This window comes from Camelus ferus, chromosome 16, assembly GCF_009834535.1.
Source record: "Camelus ferus isolate YT-003-E chromosome 16, BCGSAC_Cfer_1.0, whole genome shotgun sequence".
NCBI classification, from domain to species: Eukaryota; Metazoa; Chordata; class Mammalia; order Artiodactyla; family Camelidae; genus Camelus; species Camelus ferus.
In genome coordinates, this window is record NC_045711.1 from 7,914,966 (window position 1) to 7,942,739 (window position 27,774).

The 27,774-nt window shown below is 44.8% G+C and overlaps 1 protein-coding gene across 2 annotated transcripts; it reads right to left on the bottom strand.

Annotated features, from left to right (window-relative positions):
* Window positions 1-224: 224 nt before the first annotated feature.
* On the bottom strand, window positions 225-26,362 carry PCTP (phosphatidylcholine transfer protein). Of its 2 annotated transcripts, XM_032498453.1 has the most exons (6): window positions 26,124-26,361; window positions 10,636-10,753; window positions 7,548-7,627; window positions 4,384-4,555; window positions 3,446-3,513; window positions 225-2,389 (listed from the first exon to the last, which is right to left on the bottom strand). In XM_032498453.1, the coding sequence occupies exons 1-6, from the start codon at window positions 26,262-26,264 to the stop codon at window positions 2,324-2,326; spliced, it is 645 nt and encodes a 214-aa protein (XP_032354344.1). In that variant the 5' UTR covers window positions 26,265-26,361; the 3' UTR covers window positions 225-2,323. The 2 variants fall into 2 exon arrangements, with proteins under 2 accessions (XP_032354344.1, XP_032354345.1); XM_032498454.1 differs by lacking the exon at window positions 3,446-3,513 and having other exon boundaries at window positions 26,124-26,362.
* Between the last annotated feature and the right edge of the window lie 1,412 nt (window positions 26,363-27,774).

A 27,774-nucleotide genomic window follows, 5' to 3' on the forward strand; every position in this document is an offset into this window, starting at 1 on the left:
TCATATCAAACCTCTGTATCTGGATGGTTTTAGCCTTCTGGATACGTGTCATTTGGTCAATCTTCTCCAAATTATTGACGTCACTTGTTTAGTTACCATTTGACTGCCTCTGACACACTTTCCTAGGGGCCAGTCATCAAAGTGAAAAAACCGTTTCTATCCACAAAGATCTTATTGTCCATTCAGAGACAGACATGGGTAAAACGAGAGAAACAAGGAGCTAGTGGAATAACAACATATTTATGAGTTTCAAATTCCAAACGATACTTTCAGCCCCTGCGGAGAGGTAGACCCTGAAGAATCCAGTACAACCTTCACATTTTGCAGGGGGGCCTCTGGCATTTATTCTCAGCTCAGGGGTTCTCAGTCCCCCAGGTAATCTCGGATATCAATGCTGTGTAAGACTGTATTTTCCGATTTAGCGAACATGAATACCAAAAGGTCTTAACTCTATTGATTACAGCAAGCTTTGTGACTGTTTTTACCTGCCTCACCTATAAACTCAGTATTCTTAGTGTTCTCAGCATTCTCAGCAAACTACTGGACACTGTTAAATGTATGGTTTTTATGACACTATTTCATGCCGATTTAAATCCTAGTGCTTGTGTTTCAATGACTCTACATGTAAAATGTCAACTTGGCCTCTTTTACATGGAAAATTTAGATTTAGTTTCCCTAAATTAAATTCCAGCTACATTGCTAATAGTGATATCTTGCTGATAAATATGAAATCTTTTCTTATTTGCATAATTCTTGACATATGACCACAATGACTAGGGCAGGGATTGACACATGGTTTAGAGGAAATCATGGGATGGTTTGGGATCGACTGGAAGTAATTGCTGCCTTTTTCTGAAGCAGCATGAGCCTGGGAAGATGCAGGCCTACTTTTTGCTGTTAGCAGCAATCCTTCCACCAAACCAGCCCAACATCAGTGACAGTTTGAAGAACAGAGCTGATATCTAACGTCAGTTTGAGCTCCTGTATCAACCCCCACCTAAGGATTCTCTACACTTGGCCCTGCATATAAGTGAGCCTAAAATTCCTTTTTATGTTCAAGTCCATGAGTTAGGTTGGACGTGACTTACTTGCAAACTGAAGAGACCTAACTGATTCATACCCACAGGAGAAACAAGATAGGAAGGAAACTGCAGACAAGACAAAAGTAAGACACTCTGTATTTACTTGGTGTTCAATACACTTTCCTTTCCAGAGAGAAAACATACAGTTTGAGGTATCCCATTTAATAAATCCCCTGCTTCCAGCTTTACATCCAGAATTTCTGTGTCTATTAATCAAGGTTCAGTACCATCACACACAGTGGGTAAAATTTTTCCCTGAGATCATAAGGCTGTGCCTTTAGTCACAGAATAATTTTTCCTCCAAAATTCAGGAGAAAAGGAGGAAACTAGGAGACTTCTGGTGGTGGAAGAGGCAGATAACTTAGATAGAATTCCTGAGAAAAAGGTGTAGGGACATCACACCACTAATTAATCTTTCCCTGGCTGTGAACTCTTATCCCTTCAACAGCTCCAAATGTTCTAGAAGGAAATTCATTTATTGCATATAAAGACACTTTATCTCAATGCTGTGTGCAAAGCAGGTTGGCTTCTGCTAACTGTCCTGATGCCTCAGTTTCCAGTAAAATGCAGGACGAGGGAGGGATGGACAGCCCTTCCCCAGTGGCATGTGGGAAAGAGAAAAACTTAGACGTGGATTATGGGAAAAAATTGTTATCACACTATGTGCTTGGTCAGGCCTGCAATGCTTTTCAAAATGGTCTGAGATCAAAACAGCTCATGATCCCCCACAAGTGGGACTGGGGAGAGACCTAGTGGATTATCACCTCCAGCCAGATCAAGTCAGCAAAGCATAAGGCAAATGGACATCCACATGTGACATCCAGTCTTGGTGCAGCGTCAACTCTGAAGGAGATGCAACTTCTGGCAGCCCCTTTGGGGTTGCAAGAGATCACATACAGAATGGACCATATGCTGAGATCTTTCAATCTTAGGTGGTGTTGTCAGTCCTCCACCCACCATCCCCCTACAGTGGCACAATGGAATGACTGTGTTCCCTAGTGAGCAATTCCCTTTTTAAGAATAAACAAGCAAAGGTTTCCCTAATCTGACCCAAATTTAACAGCCCATCCTGGGGTGGGGGAGGAATGGAAACCAGGCATCAGGCAAACACGCTTGGGGACAACGTGCTGGAGGGTGTGCGGGCCTCTGAGGATGGAACAGTGACAGGCAGGCTGAGCGTCAGTAGTTGTGGCACTTCTGGAGACATCATTTCATGGGCACAAGGCTCCCAATTCCATCTCTTAGGTTTTCTTGGGATAGTTCTGACAAGCTTTTGACATATCTTTTAAGAAGTTAGGAACTCCATTCTGCAAAGGAAAGGAGACTGTCACTTTTATGTCGTCACAGTGATGACTCTGATTCTTTGAGATGTGGCAGAGGCAAAGGCTTTGGGAATAATACATATGACAATAGGGCCCCTGACCACATTTCAACAGAACGTCACCACAGATGATGACAAGGTCACAGGCAATACTAGCCGGCAGGGGCCACTGTTGGAAGCCACTGTCGTATATTTTGGCTTTTTCTAGTAAAAAACTGAGATATTTCTGGGACACCATTGGGCTGGGCAGTGAGATTCTCTAAAGAAATGACAGCAAAGACTTGCTTTACAGAATTAGAGAATGGTAAGGATCAGGGGCAGAAGACAAGATACGTCATCCTTGGGTGGTGAGCATCGCCCAAGACTTTCCCAAATGTTGTCTTACTTACTCCTTCTCTGCAGGGTGGGAATACCCATCTCCAAAGGGAAGATATCAATGGCTTCCCTCGATTACACAGTCAGAAGCTGGGCCAGGACTCAAAACACCGTGTGTTTGACTCAAAGCCTCTGGGCTTTTTCACTCTCCCAGGGACTCTGGTGAGCCCTCCAGCCAGTAAGTAGGACCTTGCAAAGCAGGCTGAATGGTTATCACAGTTTTGGGCAGTACCACTGTGGTTCCCTCTCCTCAGAACTAAACAACAGGAACAAAACAAGAGGCTTTGCCCAGGCTTGGACACATCTGGTTGTCTCCAGAGTCGGGTCAGCCTAACTCCTCCATCAGCAGATACAGGGCCCACAGGCACCATGGTTCCTACAAGGAGCATCTTACTGTCCGGAGGTTCCAGAGAGTGATCCTGGTGGGTCTCGCTGCAAAGCAGGGAGGGGCTGCCATTCCAGCTAAAGATTCTTTGTATTTTGTCCCAGCCTCCATCCTGAAGTTTGACAACCCCTGTCCTAACCATAGTCACTCAACCAAGCCGCTTCGTAGAAGAGCCTGGTCAGGCCTGAGACAGGGTGTCCCTTCTGCCTGACAGCCCCCTGGGCGATGTCAGTATTTGTCAAACACACTTCAAAGACACTCCTCTGCCTCCTGAGATCTCACCTTGGCAGCCCAGTTAACGAGCCAGGACGGAATTTGGCCACCTGGGTTATCGAAGTAATACATGAAAACTAGAGAGGGAAAGAGGACAATTCAGAAGGAGGAAGCATGTTAGCAAGATACATCAACAAACCCTGCAAACCTGCCCCCCTTACATTCAGGTCCAGAAAGTAAAGAGGCGGGTAACAGGGAATTCAGGTGGACCCACTCTCTGCCTTGCCTTAAGGGAGGCTTATATATAAACATGTTGGAAAACCGCCAAGGCACAGTTTGCTGCTATTTACTAAAAGCCTGGCAAGTGCCAGACACTTGAATATAATCTTTCATTTGATTATTCCTCTCATTAATTGTCTTAATCCTAAGGAGTTGATGGAATTAAACCTCAGTTTAATGGAGACTCAGAAGAGTGAGCTGAGGTGTCCTAGGTGACAGATCTAACACTCATCAGAACTGAATTCAGATGTTGCCACAGCAGCAGGGCCAAGGCTGTTCCAGCCAGGCTCCAGCAGGTGGCAGCACGGCCCCACGCAGCTGCTCTCCTGTGGCTGGAGCTCAAGGCAGGCAGGTCCTGAGTCCCTGGGGTTTTGCTGAGCAGGCGCTGCGTCCTCAGAGACCGTCCTGCCGGCCCTCCTGCCCACCCAGGCTCCACGTGTGTATGTGCGGAACCGATCTGAAGTAACTTTCCAAACCTCTGGTCCACGCGGATGTTCTGGTTTCACCTGGACAATGCGAGTCAGTAAAGAAGGGACTGAGTCAGAATTAAACACCCCCCGGCACTCTAGCCACGTTCCTGGGGTGAACTGAGGCCCCCTTATTTCTCTGGCACCCGTGTCCAGTCTCTGACCTCGGGGAATAAGCACCGTGCATCTTGCGTGCCTGGCAGTCAGTGTGGCCTTCACATGGGGGCCGCGGCCGGTGCACCAGGACATGCCCTCTTTTACCTTTGCTCCCTCTCTTGCCATCGCTCTGGATTGCCAGCCTCTGCTTGTACTGCTTCACCCGGATCACACCCGACTTCTCGGGAAACTGAGGCACAGAGGTGCTCTGGGCCAGGATGACGTGCACCTTCTGCCCTTCAAAGTCCAGCTCTTGTCGCTGCCGCAGGTAGACATACTGCACCCCCAGTCAAGGCTCGACATCCAGGCCAGCATCTCAGATGTGCGGGAGGAAAGCCCGCCAGCCCGAAGCAAAGGGGGGTGCTTCTGTTCCTCCACTTGGCCTTTGCTCCCTTGCACTGTTACCTCCCTCCCTGCCCTGCAAAACTCTGGCTCCTCCCACCTGGTGTTCTCATTTCAGAGCATATATTACCCTCCTGTGAATGATTCTTTGCTGCTTTTAATTATGTGGGGTACCTAGTCCTCCTTTCTCCAAGAAGGCACTACTACAAGGTATCAGGATTGGTCAGTTATCAGCTGTGTGATCATGGGTTGCTTACTCAACATCTCTAAGATGCAGTTTCCCTACGCAGGGAAAGTGGGTAATGCTGCCCAGCAGGCAGGCTTGGTGGGGGCATTGGAGAGAGACTGGAGCAGGATAAGCACTCAAGAAACAATGGGGCCATTGCTGTTTGTCCTCCCACTAAGCCCTAATCACTGACTTGTGCACAGAGAATGGTCAGGCAAGGTTGCTTACACCTGTTGATCATAGGAAGACACGTGAATACATGACTGTTTATTAGGCAGATGTCCTCCCTGGGTCTGGTTCATCAAAAATCACAAAGCCGCTTCATCTCAATAAACACTCACAGAACAACCACTCTGTCTATGGAGCTGTGAGAGGGAATACAATTCAATTCTAAAACAGCAGAAGTCACTACGTACTGAGACCTCACCTTACACAAACATCATGGATCTCACATACAGCACCAGCTCTGATCCTGAGACAGTCCCTGTGAGCTCGGCATAAGTAGCCCCATCCTGAGTATCCCCATCTTACAGATGATGAAACTGAGGCTCAGAGAAGTAAAGAAACTTATCGAAGGTCCCACAGCCCAGCTGAAGTGATGGAATCTGAATTTGAACCCAGATAGGCTACAAGATCTGGAGAGATTTTCATAGCTGCACATTAATGTGTTCATTAGACTTTCCAAAGGCAGGATTTCAGGTATCAAAATTGAAGGAATTAAAAGCTGCAAGCAATCCAGACAGTCCACAGTAACACTTAGCACAATAGTCCTGACTGCTGCCCCACGCCACTTTGGTGCCTCAAGAGCACACAGTGTTGTCTGCACCTCACCCAGGCACCCAACAAGGGGGTCTACTGTCCCCACTCTCTACATCTGATGAGTCAAGTTCTTAAATGTTTTAGAGAAGAAATGATGTAGCTTTGACTCTGGCTTTCCTCTCTCCCAAGCCTTCTCCTTTCCTCACGGCAAATTCTGTCCCACAACTTGCTCAGCTCGTGTGATGGACATCGCCTGACACCCCACTGAGGAAAAACTAACTTGATGTATTGCTTACAATTTGGCAGAGGTCTTTGAAGGGCTGGAAGGTCCAGCATGCCACACAGCCTACGACTTGAGAACTATCAGTTCACTGAGAAGGCCCAGAGAAGTGAATGGCTTTTTCCAAGGTCACACAGCAAATGATGAAATGAACTCACACTTAATCTGGGGCCTTTTCCTCTAAAACTGATGTCCTTTTCCACTACACTGTTCTCTATTCTCAACAACTGAACAGCTCTTATTGGAGAGACATATGTGTACACACATAGACTAAGATACTCATTATGGGATTGTGTGGCATTGGAAGGCCAAGGCAACAGAACTTCAAGGAGCCCCCAGTGTCCACTCCTGAGAATACTTCCCCGTCCTTCCTGCCTGCAGTGTCCCTGTGAGCTCAGAGAGGTGGGGCTGTCCTGATCCAGATCACCTTCCCTGGAGACAGCTAGACCTGTGCCTACTAGTGGGGGGAACCTGATGAGAAACTGAGCAGAGTTCTGAGCCTCCTTTTGCGTCAGTTTCCTTCACCGTCTGATGGGGATGATTGCGCCAACCTTGCACAGTTGTCCACAGGATGACAGGAAGCCACATAAAACCTAAGGGATTCAGAAAACGTGATTGTTCAATTACCTACCAGCAGTGCACCAACTATCTAGCTGTCTGTGGGAATCATGCCAGAAATAAACCCTTATGGAGTTTATAATCTCCCTGGGGTCGGGGTAGACACGTGCACACAAAACACACACGAACAATACCCACGAGCACACCCCCAACGCCTCTCTTTCTAGAGAACAATTATTTAGGGACATGCACACTTACAGAATGTTAGGTCTAGAAAAGCCCAGGGATCAACCAATTCAGTGGTTTCTAAGAGTTTTTTTTTTTTTTGTTTTTTTTGTTAAATCCCTGAGACCCTTTGCTAAAAGGATCCTCCATGGAAATTCAGTGTAAAACACTCAGCTGCGATAATTGAAGAAGACAGTGGAGCCAAAATCTCATCTGTCCACACCTACATTCTACCTCCGCCATCCCCACAAATGAACGTCCATCGAACCCTCCAGGCTGGTCCTAAGGGGGCTTCTTGGAACCTTGGAGTGTTAGCTAAAACTCCCCACATCCCACTCAAATGTTTCATAATATAGTATGGAAACTGAGAGGAAGAAACATATACCCAGTGTCCAGATCCAGTGGTCAAAGAGGGAACACCGTGGGGGCATCAAAACGGGAGGCGGATAGAGTCGGGAATGTGGTGCCGAGTTCCAGCCCCCACTCTGCCTCTAGGCACCTGTCCGTGTGCCTCCATCTATTTACCTCTCTGGGTCCCTACTTCCTCTCTATAGATTGAGGGAGTGTATTGAATACTCTTTATGAAAAGTTGTTTTCAGGTCCCCAATTCTGCGGCCCAATAATTTCAAGCCCTAGAAAACTTCTCAGGAAAGAATGAGCTACCCTCCTGTGACCACAGATGTTCCACGTGGTCAGGCTCAGAAATCACACTCGGAGGTCTCTGAAAGACACACGGGAAGCAGCAGCTTTAGCAGCAGATGCCTCTGCAAGAATCAAAGATGATGTCCACACCTGCTGGACATAAGACCACTGGGTGATGGCCATGGGGCACAGAAACACTTGGAAAGCTGAGTAATGGTGTGTCTTTGGAAAGGATACATCTCTGTCGGAAAGGGGGAAAGGGTACTTCACTTGCCAGTAGACCACTGCCTGTCCATTGCATTCCTTTTCATAGAGTTCTAAAAAAACAAAAACAAAAACAAAAGAAGTTACCGCATCTGGAAGCCCCTTAGGCTTCAATTAACAAGAAGGTTTGACATGATGACTTTGTAGGGAATGATAAACCACTAACTCATAAGGCATAGAGTTCTACAAAAAGTCAGATAGATTCATTACCACTAAAAGCTTTTTGCCCAGTGGCAGAGTCTAGTAGATATAAAAACACAGTAAAAGTAAAAGAACCCAACAAAACTTGTTCATCATGTAACATAAACAACATTCTCAAATACAATGCAACGAGACAACATTTGGCATCCAAGAATAGTTTCAGGTTTACAATATACAAGCAGACTCACAGACATAGAAGAGAAAGTTATGGTTACCGGGGGCCAGGAGGGAGGAGGGATAAATTGGGAGCTCGAGATTTGCAGTTACTAACAACCATATATAAACTAGATAAACAATAAGGCCCTACTGTTCAGCACAGGGAGCCATATTCAACATCTTGTAATAATCTATAATGAAAAATAATATGAAAAGGAATATATATATATATATATATTTGTGTAACTGAAGCACTATGCTTTACACCAGAAACTAACAATATTGTAAATCAACTATACTTCAATTTAAAAAAAAAAATCATAGTAACCACCAGATGTCGCTAGAGCACCAAGAGTTTTACTGTTAAGCCCTTTCTCCCCACTTCAGGTTTATTGACAGGTAGCCTGGGATTGAGTCACCCAGTCTAGTGAGCTCAGCTGGGAAATGAAGGTTCCAGAAAATTCAGTGTCATTCCTCAACTGCTAGAAAGTGGCATAAATGTGATTAACCTGAAGTTTCTTGCCTCTCTCCCATGTCGTTTTAAATCACAGCTACAGTGACCAAATCTCCTTGATATCCACCATGCTACTGAGTGCAATGAGCAGCAGCTCCTGCAGGGAGATAGCAAAGGAATTCGAGGGCATACAGAGCCTCTGCCCCCAAGCTGTGCAGAAAGCTTCTAACTGACCCTTTAGAGAAGGAGCCAAGCCAAGGCTGCTGAAGAAACCAAGGGAGGCCCTTGAGGAGATGCTGACTGAGGAAATGTGTTATTTAATTCAGCTCTTGAAAGAAAGAAACCCTATTGGAAGTAGACCATGGAGTAAAGAGCTTGCCAGCCCATCGGGACAAGAGGCTGAGGACGCCCTTGAAAGGAAGGGAGGGGTGGACATCTATTGCTTTTGCTGCTCAGCTTTGACTCCCCTCCTCCTGGACCCGTATCTCAGTCTCCTGCAGGGCATCACCCCTCCCCTCTTCTCCATGATGTGTTTTAAGCAGGACTGACTCAGCATTAATATCAGGACTGGGAAATTGAGCCAGCCATGGCCACAGGGATTGGTTCAAGGATGGTACCTCTGGTCAGAGTCTTAGCTTAGCTCTAGCAAGTTTACACCAAAAAGTGGTTTAATAAAGGCTCTGAGGTAGATCACAGAAGATCTGGGAGGACCAGAGTTAGGTTTAGAACCTCAGGATTGTTCCTGAGAAGCTAAACGGATGCTGCCTCTGGACCATACTCCATAGCAGGCGCTGCTGACGCCAAGGAACAAACATCAGAGGCTCTGCCTAGGTCTGGAGCACATGACTGGATCTCAGCTGCTCAGGAGATGGACAGAGAACATCTGCCTTCTCCCTTGGATAGGAGGGTATCACAATTCCCGTAGATTGGAAGAGTATTTGAAAACACTAAGAGACCCAGAACCATGACAAACATTCCCAGGAAACAAGCATGTGGTCCATGCTGAGGTGCTAAGGGTAAGTCTGGGGCTCCGGCAGCCGTCAGGGAAGTTCCTCTTCCCCTGGGGCTGTGTATGTGGTTAGAGTGTAAGCCTGCATCTCCTGATGGCCATCTCAGCCAGGACATAAGAATCTGCCCGAGAATTAGGTCAACACTGGAGAAAACAGAGTCAAGACGCAGAAATGAAGTACTGGATGCAGCTGTCTGGGAAGCCAGATACCCATGGATTTTCAATGCCATGAACCAATGAACACTTTTTCCTTTTCTGACACTGGCACTCGTTAGCTTTTGGTTACTTGCAACCCAGAGTCCTGACCACAGTGAGGGTCTGTCAGGGCTTCAGTGCCCCTGGGCTATCTGCGTACCTGTTCCACTGTGACTGGGACAGCAGAGGCTGCTCCCTGCTCTGGGGGCAGGAGGATCCCCTAGCTAATGCCTCTTGTAACCTCCATCAGTTACAGGGTAAAAATCTAAGAACTGCAGCCTGGTGGCCAGTTTAGGCCCTTGGGGATGTGGACCCTTCTCCCATTCTCGTTCCAGATTCTGCTACCCTGACAACCCAACAGCACCTGAGGACTCCCATTTTTTTAATGTTTCGTGCTGTTACTCATGTCTTCCTCACTCTACTCATGCTGTTTCTCACTCAACTCATGCTGCTCCTTGCAACATAAATGCCCTTAAACCACTCTCCCCCTCACTCTCTCACCCCCTCACATATATGTATTCTTGTTGTCTCTAAAACTTTGACTCCACTTGTAAAACAAAGCTTGAAAAACAAATTTCTTCTGTATAGCACAGGGAACTATATTCAATATCTTGTAATAAATTTTAATGAAAAAGAATAGGAAAATGAATATATGTATGTATATGCATGACTGGGACATTGTGCCAGAAATTCATCAGAAATTGGCACTGTAACTGACATCATAACTGACTATACTTCAATAAACAAACAAAACTCAGACACCACCTCCTCCAAGAAGCCTTCCATGGCTTCCCCTAGGTACAAAGGATGATGATGAATTTACAGTAAGAGCAAAGTAGCCCTCAGAGCAAAATAGAGAGCGAATCTAAGAGTATGCCAGGAGCAGGTCCTAGGAATAGCAAAGTCACATTTGAGCCTGGCACTTTAAAATGTTTATGCCAAAATTAAAAATGAAACATAACACAGTAGAAATTAAGCCTATCGCTTTCTAATGACTAGAACAAATACTAATAGACTCTACTTTCTAATTTGTTGTTGTCACTCACCTTTAACATATTGGTCCCACTGTTTTCTGTAGTCTAAGTCCATATAGACGTCTGCCAGTACAGCTGGTGGGCAATCCTCCAGAACGCCAAAGACCTTATACTCATAAAGTCCAGTCTGCTGTAGAAACAGAACAGCAGGGACAACCTATTGATTCCCACGTGGCGATGACACAGCACATGAAAAACAGCTGTTTGTGCAGCACCATTATTGAGCATCTGCTCTGTGGTCTTGGGGACACAGTGGTGTAAAAGCTGATGTGGATTCTGCTCTCGGGGGTCTTATATTTGGCCTTAGGCACTCTTGGTGGTGAGAGCTATATGCTATCCAGGTAATTAAGGGGATAAAAGAAGGGTTATATGACAAATGGCGCCTGGTTTTGGAGGGCTGGTGGAGGGTCCTATATTATCAGGTGTCCAGGAAATGCCTCTATGAGGGAGTTATCAGAGAAGATTGTTCTCACTATTAGAAGGAACCGGCTGTGGGAAGAAGAGAAAGCCCATTCCTGGTTGGGAGAGGGCCCCCAGGTGGGTGGATTGGCTTGCTGAGAGAACAGAAAGCAGGGGGTCCAGAGAACTGTGGTGTGGGAGAGCAGCAGGAGCTGAGGTCAGAGAGGGGAGCTGGGGCTGGGCCCAAAGGACTCTATAAACCAGGGGAAAGGGGCAAAGATTCTTTCCTAACTACTATGGAAAACCAACAAAACAGGGGAGTGACATTTAAAAGATGACTCTTGCCACCTGGTAGAAAGTAGATCATAAGGGAGCAAGGAGCTGGGTCAGAAGACCAGTGCGATGGTCCAGATAGAAGATGATGGTGATCGGACAGGGAGGAAACAACAGTGATGGGCAGAAGTCAGTGATTTAGGAACATACTTTGGAAGTAATGTCAACAGGAATTGCTGACAGATTGGCTGTGGGGACAGAGAAAACAAAGAATTGAGGATAACACTTAGAACCTTTTGCTTAGACAACCAGGTAGAAGGGAGCCCCACTTTCTAAGACAGAGAAAACTTACAGAAGAGGTGATTTATAACTGTGGAATAACCAAGAGTTCTACTTTGGGCAAGTAGAGTTTGAGATGCTTATCAAACATCCAGGTGGGGGCGTCACATAGGCAGCTAGCGCTCAAGATTCAGACCACTATTCTGGATACCCACAGGGTGTAAAGAAACCCAACACTTTGTTGTACCAACTTAAAGACAGACTTTTTCAACAACTGTTTCTTTTTTTCTATGAACAACTCGTGTATGAAAGAATGAAAGGGGGAAAGAAACACCAGCTTCAAATCATATTGGTCCCTTCTAGTCAGAAAAAGCCCATTTCTAGGTTCCTAAGTACAAGAGAATGCCCTTGTTTTCACGTTGAGCTGTATCCTCCGTATCTGTCTGTGAGGGTTCTGGGCTGGGGTCGGATGACCACACGCTTCACTCTCTGCACGTTGGTAACTAACAATTCTTACCCTCCCCTTGCCTAAAGGCTCTATGGTTAAGATTAAACTGATGGCCTTTAGATTAATTTCAATTCAAAAGCAAACAAAACAAACACACAAAAATGAAACTTTCAGAAACTCACTCTTCTACCTGCTAACGCAATGTCATTGGCTAATGGAACATGAATGAAACTATCTTTTAAAACACCTTTCCAGGGACTTACATGAAGTCAAGGGGTAAACACGGTGAATCTTTCTAGAGATCCTGAGGCTTCAAGGGTCTCCTGGCATAACCCAGGGATAAGCACATCCCAGTTTAGGGATCTCAGATGTATTTAAGAATACCTGGCAGGAAGTGGAAGGTAAAACGGAAACTGAAGTCATAAGGATGTTTCAGCTCTACAAATATGTGGCTTTAGAACAAGGGTTTCCAACCAGCAAATGACAGACTGGTAGATCTGACTCCCTTACGTGCTGTGCCATGGTTGTCCCACAGGAAGGGCAGGACTCGGGAGAAACATCTTCATCCCCTCCTGTCCCCTCCCTCCCCTCACAGATGGGAAGATGGTGAGGGTTTACACATACCACACACCTACATCCACATGTTTTGATCAGCCTTGGAAGGGAGACAATTAGCTTCTGTTCAGGAAGAGTGGGGCCCCGTTTTCTACACATACTGAGCAAAAGGGATAATTATGTATTGAGATAATCTCTCCAATTTCACATGAGTTAACTTTGGATATCTGGATGAATGAAGACACACTGTTTCCTTGAACTGGTTCCCCTCCCCTCCTGAATGTAGATTCGGCCCTTAGTGACCTCAGTCCTGCACATATCACAGAAGTGAAAAACAGAAAGCCTTCTAGGAAGAGAAGAATAGAACAAAGTGATTTACATGATTACCGGAGAAAGAACTATTGTGATAGCTCCCTTTAAATACTCCCTTCCTAGCAGAACCGAGAGATGCCAGACACTAGAGGACAAAATGCTTGGTGACACCTTCCCTAGTCTATCAATAAAGTATTCTTTCTAGGCACTGAGGAGCCTCACCCAAATTCTTGGATCAAAGCACTTTGTCACCTATCATTTATTTTAGAAGATCTCAGCAAATGAACTCATGTTTGTATTATGTCTCTGAAAAAAAAATTAAGGGAACTGTTAATAATTATAAAAATAATTCATATGCATTAAGGACAATTAGAAAATGCCAAAGAGAATAAAGAAATTTAAAATGGCATGTACCCCATAATCCATAAATGCCTAATGGTAATATCTGATGTATTACTTTTGAGTGAATAATAATTCTATATGTAACAAAATGGGAGTAATACGGTATAAAGAGCTTGCATTCTTACTTTTAACAACATGCAGTGAAGAGCATGAAGCTGTGGAGAGATCACACCTAAGTTAATTATTCTTGTAAGTTATATACGTTTCCATGTAGTCTGACAAATACGAATCTTACTGAAACAATTATTCCATACGGACCAACTTGGTCCATAATTCTAACATTTTCATTAGGAAAAGGAGGATGGTACTTCCTTGGGAATAAATTTCAGGGTAAAGGACATTAACATTTTAAGGTTTGTTATACTTTTTACAAATTGTTACGAAAGTTTTTACCTGTTTACACTTTCACTAGTAGCAAAGGAGCCCATCATGAGGACTGGATTCCACTGTTTTCACAATCAAATTAATAGGAAAAAAAAAAAAAAACAACAAGTTGTGCATTTATTTGGGCAATGTTTTTACTACTGATATGTAAGTCTCCTTTAAATTAGAGAGATAAACTCTTTGCAACGTTTGTTGCTGATATGTCTGCAAGTTTACTACCATTTCAATAAACAAGCTTACTCAAGAGGCTTTTCCTGAAGCTCCCCCCGAAAACCACTTCTAAGAAAGGCTCAATTTTTTATCTAAAGTAAAACATGCTGCATACTTTTCTAATGCTCATTTATAGGATATTTAATTTCCTGCATTTCAGACAGTAAAAGAATTACTCAATGGTAGAGAATCAGTCAATATCACGTGTAGAATATAATTACCAGAAGAAACAGAAGATGTGTTATAGCATATGCTCTCTTTCCTGCTTAGAGAACCCCTATGGCCTATGATAACTTTCTTGGTCTTCTGTGCAGACAGAGATACTATAAGACGCCTCCTTCCTGTTTTGAGTATGAATAGGATGTCTGGAGCTACAGCAGCTATTTTGGGACTAAGAGGCAACAAACATGGGAAGGCAGAGTAAAAAAGACAAAGAGCTTTACTGGTATCCTTGATCATCTAAACCAATGCCAGCAACTGCTGACCTTTGAACTCCTTCTTAGGTGAGAAAAATAAAACCCCGCTTTGTTTAAGTCCAGTTTTCTGTTACTTGCAGCTAAAAGCAATCCTAATGATTACAAGTGGTACTTAACTGACAATGAATTTTACTTGATTCCTGTGATCCTGGAGAAGAGGAGAGGTTAAAAAACACCCTCACCCTTTGTGTTCCAGCAAACAGATTATCACAAAAGACCCACTTTCCCCCATGACTTAGATGAGACTCACAGACGCACCCCTTGTTAAGCTATCACAAGGCCAGACTCAGCACCTCTACATTCCCTTTCATTGACCCATCAATGATTGGCTAAACTGCTTATTCCAAGGATCAATCAGAATAAAGTGCTTGTTAACCAAACTGGTTAAGCATCTCTCTCCCCTTCAGGACTCTAAACTTTGGCCCACCCTCAGGCTGAACCAGTAGCCAGCTCCTCCTGAGAACAGACTGGCCTCTGGGTAAAACACTCTCTTTTCTAGTCTCCAGCCAGGCCACCTTCATCTCCCTTCCCCACACATGGCTTCCACCTTGCTAACTGCTCTCTATAAAAGAAAGACCTTCCTGCCTCATTCCTGAGACACTCATGGAGCTTATGGTCAAAGTATTCTTCCTATTATAACAACCCCAACCTTGGCAATAATCCTCTTGAATAAAAATCCTTGCTTACCAAGTCTAGATTTGTTTCTTATTTGACATCACTTTAAAGTAGAAAAGTAGGATGAAAAAATAGTGCTGGTAAGACTTATGAACATTTACAAGGAAATAGGATTCTGTGTTAAATTCATTAAAATAGTACAGACTTACATAAACATTACTAAAATGTATTGTCAAAGAAGAGAAGTAAGGGATAATGGGCACTATTAATGGACATTAAATTGAAGCATATTTAATTTTGCACAGAGTGTTTGAAATGCACATATTCTATAACAGAAAGTACCAACTCCTTCTACTATGTAACTCAGAAAAAAATTTATGGACTTCCTGGGACCCACTGTGTTCTTGGCCTTGAGGAAACATCAGGCATAGGCTGGTACTTGGCTTTTCAGCTGGTACTTCCCTTGGTGATCTGTCAGCAGTCATCGCAACAGATTGGAAGTCTTCCAGTCTCGTCGACCTGCTATAAATTCTTTCAATAATGCTAGTATTTGTTTCTCTAAATACAGTGCAGTTTCCAGTTTCACATTCATTATCTCGTATAATCTTTAACGAAGCCCTGTGATATCGACAGGGACACTGGTGTGGTCTCCACCTTTATATGAGGAAGTGAAACTCAGAGAGGCTACATTACTTGCCTGAGCACAACAGTCAGCACTTGGGACAGCCAGAAAGAACGCAACACTCTCCCCCCACCACAATGTCTCCTAATTTAATTCTACTGTCTCTGCACATTTTCTCCAAGCCGCTGTTCTAAACCACAAGCTAATGATTACAGTAAAGATGACAAAGAATCTTAGAGCTGGAGGGAGACTTAGACTCTTACGTAAAAGATGTCATTGACTCGCCAGGAGTCAGCTGAAGAAACTGTTGGTGGCTACACCTGGATGGAGACCTGTTCTTTCCAGTCCCCAAGACACTGTTCCTGTCCCAGACCACCCAGAATGGACCTCACACTGAGACACTCCCCTGAGTCCCTGAGCCTGGCTTGTTTGTCCAATAGACATCCAACAGCCAGAAGAGGAATTTTTTAGACACTGCTGCTGGGGTCTTGAGACAAGAATCAAGGAAAAGGCAGGAATGGAGAAAGGATGAATGTTATCTCCTTCTGTGAACTGTGGCTGTGCTGTCTTTCCATGTATTACCCCAGAGTCATCTCAAAAATCCCATAGCCAGAAAATACTGCGTGCTGGTTATGACATGGGCTTGGGGGTCACAGCCCAGGTGCCGTCTAAACTGTTCCACGTACTTGCCTTCCTCAGCTGCAAAGTGGGTCTAATGAGAGTTTCTACCTAAGGGAATGATTCTGAGGATTAAATTAGATAATCCACCTAAAGTTCTTCCTGGGGTGCCTGGTACAAAAGTAGTTAGTCAGTATTAGACACCATTTTCACTGAGGTAGGTGTAATAATGATCTCCTTCTACCAGATTAAAGATCTAATGATTCAGAGCTGTTACACACTGCACATTTAGGGGGAAACTAGCACAAATAGGGTACCTGCTCTAAGCTGGTCACTGTGCTTAGAGATTAATACTCAATGTAATCCTGAGAACTAAGCATCTCATGAACTCCACTTTACCAGTGAAGACATGGAGGGGATACAGATACATACTTTAGCAATTTGCTACTGTCATCACTAACTTTTGAGATGTTTTGTCATTCTGGCTAACTTGTTTAAAAATCAAGTTGTTATTTTTCTTCCCAATGGTGGTTTTTCTTACCGAAATTACATCCAAAAACTGCAGTTTTTTCATTTGCATTCATTGGGTTAAAATATTTAGAAAAACATTGCTGCCAATAGGACACTTACTTGGCCTAAGCAGAATACATTCTGTAAAAGCAAATGTGTGTACATATGAGAAATGTCAAAATGTCACAGTGCTGCAGGTCCCACACAGGGAGGAACCCCCACGGAGGAGTGATTAGTAATCCCCAGTGTCCCACACGCTGCCACTTGACCTGGAGAGAGGCATCACTCATTTTCTTCAATTATGGTGTTTACATCACTAATTACAAGACAGCCTTGATGAATCACATCTCTCTAATCCTGTAAATGTGCTGTCAAGTGTGCACTGAAATCTCTTTCTGTCTCATGGAAGGGCTCATTTCCACCCCTCAAGGGCCAGGAAGCCTTCCCAATCTACCACTGAGGAAGCTGTCCGACTCCAGCTCTCTGTGGCAAGTAACAGCCTCAGATGGTGTGAGAAGTTAGCATTTTTCACCAACGAGAATCACTCCTAACGGCAGGTGTCAAAGCTGCAGCTGCCGCTGGGAAGTGTGTACCAAGATCCTATGAAGAAAGACAGCTGACTAAATCTGATTTAGTATTTGAGATCTCTGCAAAACAGAAACAGACTCACAGACATAGTAAACAAACTTATGGTTACCAGGAGGAAAAGAGGGGTGGGAAGGAATCAACTGAGACTTTGAGAATTGTAGATACTAACTACTATATATAAAACAGATAAACAACAACTTTCTTCTGTAGAGCACAGGGAACTATATTCAATACCTTGTAGTAACCTATGATGAAAAAAATACGAAGATGAATATGCGTATTTATATGGATGACTGAAACATTATGCTGTACACCAGAAATTGACATGTTGCGAACTGACTACACTTCAGTTAAAAAAATGAGATGTAATAAAAACACATACACACACAAAATATATTTGAGATCTCTCTGAGAACACATGGTAGGTTTACTCCAGAAGGACTGCAGAGAGTTAGGTAAAGTAGTGCTGATAACTGATGCTGACTGAGTGCTTACTGAATACCAGGCCCTGGGCTGAGTGCTTTGCAGGGTTCATCCCACTTAATCCAGGCAATGACAATATGAGGTACGGACCATCGATAAACTCATTGATTCAGACAAGGGAACTGAGGTTTAAAGAAGTTCTGAGAAATTTCTAGAAAAGGTAAACCTGTAGAGACAGGAGGTAGCTTGGTGGCTGTCTGGCATCGGGAATGGGAACAGGGAGTGACTGCAAATGGGCAAGAGGTTTCTTTGGGGGTAACACCAATGCCCCAAAATTAGGCTGTGGGGAAGGTTGCATGACTCCATAATCATTGAACCGTACACTTAATGTGAGTCACTTTTATGGTACGTAAATGACACTTCAATAAAGCTGTTAAAACTTTTTGTAAAAGACGTTATGAAATTCACCCAAGGTCAGACACATAATGAACTTGACTTGAAGTCATTAGTTGCCACAGAACCTGAACCTGATGCCAACGATGTGACAGCAGATTTCAAGGTCTGTGATACAGCCTCCAAATTGTCGCTGACCCCTCAACCTTTATTTATTAGGTAAATTATAAGCCCTCGGAGTGCATGTAGCTGCAGCTGTGGTGACCACGTCGCTCCAAGCAGAACACTTCTGAATGAAAGGCGTGTTGTAAAATGTCTCACCAGGGCAAGTGTGAACCAGGCTGTGGTGGGTAATACCGGGACACAAGGTCACCCTGCCGTGGCTCACAGACACCATTTAATTTACTAGGTGCTTCAAAATGCATCCTCTCTGCACAATTTGGCAGAGCAGGAATTATCTCGTTTATAGACGGGGAAGCAGAGACTCAGCTAGGGTCTTAGGTTCATAAAATCTAACATCACAGAGCAACTGGGCATCAAAACAATACTTTAGACCAGGGGTTGACAAGTCTGTCATGCTGGCCATTTCTAAACAGTCCACAAGCTGAGAATGTTTTATACATTTCAAGTAGTTATTTAAGTAATAAATAACCTCCATTTTGCCTATTAAAGCCTAAAATAATTTCTGTTTGGATCTTTACAGAAAAAAAAAATTGGCAGTGCCTGTCTTAGACCATTGCCACCACCATTTCCAAAACATACAACCCAGGGAAGCTCCGATTTACTATAAAGTCGTATTGCAGTTACACATGTAAGAAAGGAATCTTAGTGTCATAAGCCCCAAATATATTTATTTTGAATCACACGGGGATTTACGATTTAAGTTCAGACCATCTTTCAGAGTAAATCTGACCATCCTGAGCACACCATACAGGATCAATACCCCACCAAAACTGAGTCAGAAACCACCCTGCCCAAAGAAAGCGGAGTGGAAATGTGATGTTTTCAAAGAAATAAGCCACCAGAATTCTATCTCCAATGAAACTGTCCTCCAAAAATGAAGAAAAAATAAAAACTTTTTTCAGACAAATAAAACCTGAGAGAGTTCAGCAGACCTGCTCTGGAAGAAATGTTAAAAGGAGTTTTTCAAGGAGAAAAAAAAAATCATAGTCAGGAAATCTGATCTATATAACATAAAAGTGCCGATTTTATTGCTGTAAATACAGGTTCTGGAAGGTATGAACTTTGTCAGGTATCACCAGGGCTTAGCACAATGCAGGCACATGATAGGTCCTGAAAGACTGCTTGGATGGGTCATGAACCTGTATCCTGGAGCTTTCTTCTCCTTGGGGTAGATGCAGACAACCCAAAGGCAGCTATGGAAAGGTGTCTTTCCTAAACTAAACGGCAAGATAAGGTGGTCTTTTTTGGTGTCTTAATAACACATTAAAAGTCCCAGGCTAAAGTTCAAAGTTTATATTTATATGGATTTCTGACAAAAATATATTCATTGGCCTAATTCCCAGGGAGGGTAAAATAGTCTTCCAAAATAACATTGGGGAGTGGTGAGCTTGTGAAGTACCAAAGTACTCCCACTGGAGAGCCAGCTAGAATTCTCCTTCTGCCCACACTCTGATGTTAACAGCAAGTTAGAAGGCCAAGCAGAAAGCGACCTCCACCTGGAGTTACCCCAGTCCAGCCCCTGAACCTCCCAGGCATTGGTACAGGATTATGTCCAAGGATCTAGAATGTCCAAATCCTTCCTATAAGTCACCTCTCCTCGCTAGGGTTCCCAAAGCCCAATGAAAATCAAAGTTTCGGTTTATTAATAGCCCACTCCCGTAAACCTCATGCAGGGACCTGGGGAAAGAGAGGGTTACACCTGGAGACAGAAGTGAGGGATCCTACTCGTCCCTCTCCCTTCATGCTCCCCATCTAAGCCTTGGGGCCAGCATCCTCACACTGCCTCATACCACAGTCTTATCCCGAGATGAAGTGAAGAGAGGGAGAACTGAGGCTCTGACATGTCTATCCAGTTCTATGCCTAGGAAGGATGGAAGAGAGAGATAGGTGACCTCAAGCAGTGGCAGGAAGTTGCCACACGTGGGTGCTCAGCTTTAAGACACGGTGGCCCTACCCACTGGTAAATACGGCTGCACAGGTGTCCTGGGTGCAACAAATGTTCCATCAGTCATGCTGGTACCTACTCCTTCCCTAGGGGAGAGGCAGAAGGGAGCAGACTAGTCCTGTCATCCAGAAGTAAAGAAGCCCAGGATGCAAATCAGACTGCGACCCCACCTGGGGAATGGGAGAGGAAGCTTCTCCACCGTCAAGGTGAATCTGTTCTCAGGGCAGTCAGATCTCTGCTTCCCTCCCAAGAGCCAAACTTCCTCTTGGCCCCCCTGAAAAAGTTGCTGTATTTTAATAGGTCAACAGCACAGGAAAGAACAGTCCATGGCAGAGCTCTGTCTGTTCCTCACAAACGCATTGATTAGAAGACGTATGAAAGGACAAAGGCAGGCCCTTCTCACAGTGCCAGACACTTAGTTTAAAAATGGAAGAAGTCCAGCCATCAGCCAGATCTTTTCAGTCCAACATTTTCTTGGTCTAAATCTGCTGTGAGCCTCTGCACCCTGGTTTCACGCCATCTCTTGTCACGTCACGGTGGCTACTGGCAAGGTGACCAGCCTAAGGCTCCCACGAGACCTGACTGCAGATCACTGGGAAAGCTTTTGTAAGTGACCCAGAGCCCTCCTCTGTCAGGGGGACTTCTCAGCACTGTTCAGGGGACCACAATGACTCCCGAGTGGTCACTAATTTAAAAAGGAAGAGTCAGCCTTAAAGTAGACATTGCTTTTGTCTTAAGATATTCTGTTTTCTCACTCTTACCTTTCAATTCCCACTGCTTCTCATCACTAGGGCCCCCTCCTCTCTCTTAATGGCAGAACCCCCTGAGCACCATGCTCGATGCTCCCCACCAGTGGTGCTCAAAGTGTGGTCCCTGGACCAGGAGTTTCAGCATTACTTGGCAACTGGTTAAAACAGATTGCAAAGAAAAAAAAAAAAAGAATTAAAGAAATATAATGCCAACTCTCATGCCCCACCCAGACCCACTGAATCAGAAATGGAGTGAGGTTTTGACGGTGATTTTTAAGAGGCCCTGCAGGTGATTCTGGTGCGTGCTCAAGGTCGGGTACCACTCTGCCCTATGTTGTTTCATTTAATATTTGACTGAAAAGTAAGTATTATACCTGTTTTGCAAATCAGGAAGCTGAGATTTCAAAATGAAAAAAAAAAAAAAAAAGGCCAATAATATCCAGCTAGTAAGTGGGGCCTGGCCCCTGGCCATTGCCCAGTCCCAGCCTCACCCCAGTCCTGTGGCCCTCTGGCTCTTCCCAGAAGACAAGGCAAGCCTAGTTCAGCTTGGGGACCGAGCACGCAGTGTTCCCTCTACTTCAGGGGTTTAAAACCCAGTATGTTTGTTAACCTGGGAAACTTTACTATTAAAACAATAGCAAAAACAGTTTATTATGACGCATTTCAAACATACTCAGAAGTAAAAAGGCCAGAAAAATCAACCTCTGTATGAAAGGGGAGCTTTTCAAAAGGACCCCGCAAGCCCCGCCTAACCCCAGCTCAATTAAATCTGAGACTCTAGGGTAGGACTTGGTGATGTCCTCAGAGCTCCCCAGGTGGTTCGAAAGTGACTGAGCTTCGAGAACACTCTCTGGTACATTTCTCCTCCAGATATTTGCTGGACGCAGTCTGTCGTTTCACTTCTATCTCCACTCCAATGTTACCTCTGGGCAGAGGAGCTTTCCAGAGTCCCTTTAACTAAACTGAATCGCATCACCCCTGGATACTCCCCATGCCATGCCATCTCTCTTTCCCTCTATCCCCCTTACTTTCTTTGTAGCATTTCCACCTCCTATTTCATTATATACTATGGGTTTATTCTCATTAGTGAATATGGTTCATTCCTCAAGAAGCTCATTCATTGAAACAGCAGCTCCAATTTCCTATTCCCTACTTGTGCCTAGTCCCTGTGAGGGCAGTACCACAACGGGAGGCATTCGATCAATATCCGAATGAATAAATGAATGATAGTGGGGCAGAGCAGAGATTTTAACTCAGGACTGTCTGCCCCCAGACCTAAGCTCTTCTCACAGTACCATGCGGGATAGCACGTGGCAGCTCTGTACTAGTTTTGCTTAGCTTCCAGAAAATGTAGTTCTGAATTGAAGCATGCTGTGTATTTGGTACTGAGTTTATCAGAGTAGACTGGATCTTTTCTAGTTACTCGTTATGAAGTCTTGCATGACAAACTTAACAGCTCTGGGTCTTACTGCTGCCTATAAAATAGGAAAATAGCCTGTCTCTGCCTATTTGATTTGTTGAGAGGGATTAATGAAAACTTACATGTAACAGCATTTTGTATATTAAAGCACCATGTGAAGATTATTTATTACTATTGCAACATGGAGAGGAAAAAGAATAGATGACAACAAAGAAAAAGAGTCAGCAAAGTAGAAAAAAACAAGTAAAGGAAAGGATGATGGTGTTGGACAGAATGGTTTCAAAGAAACTTTCTAAATCTGGAATTATGTGATTTAATAGAAAAAGAGAAAATGAAAAAGTATCAAAATGTTGATTATCAAAAGTAGCCATTTGTCCAAGAACAAGATTCAGAATTATTTGTGTACTAAACTAAGCCACCATCTTTTATTTTTAAATATAATTTATTTGTTACATTGCAAAGTCTTTCAAGACCTCTATACTCATTTCAGTCTTTACAAAACATGTACTAGTAACTTTGTTACAGCTTCATTTCAATTATGATCACAGATGTCTGTGGCTTCTTGAACAATCAGCGATGGTTACACATGATCCAGACACACAGCAGGTTATTCCTGAGGGAAAAGCCAGCCTGATTCCAATGGATAAAAACCACTGTAAAGTCCTAAAGGGGGGACTAATTCGTCCTATCCTATAAAATCCAACTGGTACACCCTTGATGAAGTAGCTTAAACACTTTGTATGCAAGCTATATTGGACTTCCTCTGTCATGATCAAGGCATTCATCCAATGAATATGCCCCTTGCCTAGCAAAATTTTGGCAAAAACTGATCAAGAGGGTCCCTTTTGCCTGGGTACCGCATGTAACCTTACTGATGCAAAATCGAGCACTCCAAGAAGCCTAATCAGATTACCTGGCTCAGTGTCTCTTTATGGGTCTTACTGATGCCAAGAAAATCAGAGTAATTATTAGGAAAATGGGGGTAGATAGGTAGAATCAAGGGGCACATTCCAGAAGACTAGAAATCCTTAGATGGTTATTAAGATAAGAAATATGATAAATAAAATGAATATTGATGGGATTGAAGTAAAGGTCTTAATGCAGCACTATCAAAAGTTGGGTAGATCAGTAGGACCCCCTGCTGGTCCCTCAACATTACGGGGCCCCAAACAAGTCCACTCTATGTACCTCAGTCGGAGGAATTTAAAAAGCCAGAAGGCAAAGACTGCAATGAAAAACCTGACCTGGAATCACCTGGGACAATAGTCAGGTGTATTATCGAGGTGAAGACTGACAGAAGGGCCTGGGTCTTCTGGTCTGATTTCCAGTCAGGGACCAGGAGGCTCAAGGCCATAAGCACAGGTGTTGGTAAAGGGGCCAGGGCAGGGAAGTGGGTGGTGGAGGAGGAAGACGCATGTAATGGCATCAACGTGCACGGTGATGAAACAGCACTGACCCGCAAGACAGAAGAGGGCAAAGGGCTTTAGGGGAGAGGAGTGGAGGTCTAGGAAGAGTGTGGGACAAGCCGAATTCACTTCTGATGTGGAGTGGTACTCAGAAGACAAGATTTACCAACTGGAGATTAGAGGGAATTCTCTTCCAGAAGGAAAATAAAGGATGGGAGTCAACCTGGAAAGAAAACGAGGCTCTAGCAAAGTGGGTCAGGCAGCATCTAATGCTGGATATGGACTGATGGTTCAAGGAAAGGGCTTGTACCTGACCCAGCAGGGTCTCTTGACATTTAATACAGATGGAAACAAAGTGGCCATGGGGCAGTTGCCCTCCAACCTAGCTGGTGAGACTCAAAGGCACACCTATGGGAATCGCATGGCCTCCAAACTCATGGAAGTTCTCTGGGAAGACCTGTAACTTACATCAATGTGCCATGACTGCCCTCTTGCCCAGAACAGGTGGAAACAGACATATCTTACAATATGGTTGGTGGGGATAGGAACTATGCTGAATACCACTCCCATCCTCTCTGCAGCAGGGAGGTGGGTCCGCTACATGACAAAACACAATGGAAACAATACACAAGACAAAGCCAGTCTCAGCTCAGGCAGTGGATGTTGTGGGATGAAAGGCGCAAAATCAAAAGAGCACAAGCCCATAGGGGAACGTGGGGTGAGAGGTCTGGCTTGACTGGAGGACAGGAGGTGTGTGGATGAGCCGTGGGAGATAAAGCTGGAAATGTGAGTTGGGACCACTCTAGTTCTGCATGCATAGCCCACCTGGCAGTGTCTGCCCCCTTACAGAGAGTCAGTGCAGGAGGGCGTTTACGGCACAGGTCTGGAGCTAGACAGCCAAGCCAGTCTTGAGCAATCAACTTAGCCTTTTCCGTGGAAGTAAATTTCTTTTCCATGGAGGTAAAAAGGTGACAATCACAGTGCATTACATTAGGGTTGATGCGAGGATTGAGTAAGTCAATGCCTGCAAAGCACTTAAATAGTGCCTGGAGCCTAAGAAAGCCTGCAATGCGTCAGCTATTACAGTAGTTACTATTATTTTTAGTTCTGCTATCAATAGGGTAATGCGTAGGCTGGAAGGAATCAGGGAGCAGGAAGGCCAAGAAGCTAGTTAAGAGGTCAGTGCAATTCTAGGTGAGAGGTGTCACCCAAAGTGGCAAAGGTCAAGGGGAAAAAAGGAAGGGAAACGGGCCAGACATCAGATACATCTGAGCAGTGAATTGACAACACTTGGCAAATGCCTGATGTGTTTGGTGTGGAAAACGAATGGTCAGAAGGTGAACGGATGTTGTCTGAACACATGTCCACTTTTGCACCAAGGTAACTGCTGAAATGACACTCGGAAATGAATTCTACCTGCTCTAGACTCTGAGCTTGTGCTTATGCTGCTGTAGCCAGTGGCCCTGGCACACACAGACATGCAGAGCCCCTCCCTTCACTGGCACTGCAACACTGGTCCTCTGCCAGGAAACCTCCACTTCACCTACTTTTTGTAGAGGAGACTTTTCACCTACTTGCCAGGCAGCTACTCTGGCGCAGGGAGCAACAGATGACCAGCCATCAATCCACCTGGCTGGCTACCTGGCTCCAAAGGCCTCCAGACACGCCCCCAACTCCATTCCTCCTAGCCTTTCAGTTAAACTTTCTCCCAGAAGCTTCAGACTAAAGTTATGAAGTGCGATAAGGGCGCAGCCGCCAAAGCAAGCAAGTTACTAAAATTACTAGAAATGACAGTAGGTCCTTTCTCAACAACACTCTTCCCCCCACGCTAGTCACCCTGCACATCCACTCTCTGAAACGTTCAGTCTCTTTTCAACATCCATTCAATCTGGGGATAATCCGTACTACGCTCCCCCGCCCCCCAGCCCACCTCCCCCGCCCCAGGCCGCACACAGGACTAGCATCCACCGGGGATGGGGGCTCCCAGTCTCTTGCAGTCAACTGAATGGGGCTAAGATTCCACCGACCTGCCTGTTAACCGGATCATTAACTTGTAACAAAGCACTTCCTACTTTGGGCCTCAGACCTGAGACTAAATTTGGATGACCTCCCCACTCCCCGCGACCCGCAGGGGGCAAAGTCAGCTGGAGGCACCGCCCGAGCGCTCGCTCCTCCCGGCTCCAGGAGACCCGTGGGGCCCGGACTTCGGGCTGCAGCCCCGCACTCCCCGCGGGCAGGGGGCACCCCGGCGCGCCGCCGCCCCGCAGTCCACCAGCGGGCGGACCGCTACCTGGTCCATTAGCCGGTACACGCTGAGGCCCAAGGTCTCCAACAGCAGCTCCCAGTCGCCCCCGGCAACTGCAGGCTGCTGGAGCTCCGCGCAGGTCGGCCAGAACTGCTCCTGGGAGAAGACCCCGGACCCAGTGGCCATCCTTCCGCAGCCGCAGCTCCACCGCCCGCAGGGGAGGCCGGAGACCGGCTTGGTGTGTTGTCGGGGGCGGGGAGAGAGGCTGGCCCAGCAAGATTGGCAGGTAACCGAAAAGAGACTGGGAGAAGGCGAGACTTGGGGGAGGAGCCTAAGGGAGGCTGGGCCAGTGAGGGGGCGGGCCTGGAGAAGTGGACTGGGCTGAGCAGAAGTAAAGAGGGTGGAAAAGAAGTAAATCCAGAGAAACACTGGACTTGATCTAGGGAAAGGATGAAGGGGCTAGGAAACGGGGAGGCTCCTAAATGGGAAAAGGAAGACACGCATGTCATCTCAGAAACATGTCTGTAACCCATTTCGCACTCCCCCCCAATCCCAGACCCTCCCCAGTCTGCTTGGATGTCTCTCCTTTACCTTCTCTGAAGAAGGTTATGGAAAGTCTCCGAGCGTTTTGGTAGACTTGGGAGGTGAGATGGACAAAGCAGAAATGTTTGAAAATCTCAGGGGTCAAATGCTAGACCCATATTTCAATAAAATTTCCATTCTTTCTGTTTTGCACTTTAAAGCATTTTTTCTAAGTGGGGGTCCATGGGATTCCCCGAAGGCCAAAGGGGACCATAGCACGAAAAGGATTAGGGAACTAATCCGTGATGGTGATTTGCCAACTGGTTGTGAAAGATGATCTAAAAGTTATGTGCCTTCCCTCCAGGATTTCTGCAGCTTGCGTAACTTAGGTGTCTTGCAACTAATCTTTTTGTTCCCTCACGTCCCTTTGGTATTACTGTATTTCTCACCACCAGACTGTACTTTGGTTTGAATAAAGCAGACAGTTTAAACATCAAATCAATGTAACAGCACATGGGTGCCAGTAAACTCTGGCAACCCATGTTTCCTAATCTGTAAAATAGGGAAAGAATTGTGCAACCAGTTATCATGGAGGAGGTGACCACATAAAATAAACACAGAACATGTTTGCACAGTGCTTATTGAAGTAAATGTTCATAAAACTTTCCCCTTGTTTTACATTACTATATTGAAATGTTTCTTCTTCTGCACTTGCAAGCAAGCCTTGAAGTTGATGGCAAACCTACACTGATGCCAGTTTCCAATAAGAGATCAGACGTGGCAACATAGATAAGTTTCTGCTTTATTCTATTCAACGCTGGTTCTGTTCTGTTTCATGAGGATGGGAAGAGGGATGTGGTATATCCATAGACAAAATACACAAGACATTAAAGACTACTGTTTTTTATAATGCCTTTTAAGTTCTTTCATCCTTACAAAAAATATTTAAACTAAGATTCAATCACTTAAAAAAAGGAATTTCATCAAAACCATTTGCTATGATGCATTTTCAAATATCGCCAAGGAATCCCATTTTAAAGGGGTGCTTTAATGAAGCTGCACCTTTATCACTATATAGCAATGGATTCATGAAGATAAGCATTAAAGTATAAATGGCATTATGCAAGATATAAAATATAAAGCATGAAATTTAAATTATATTTATGACACATGT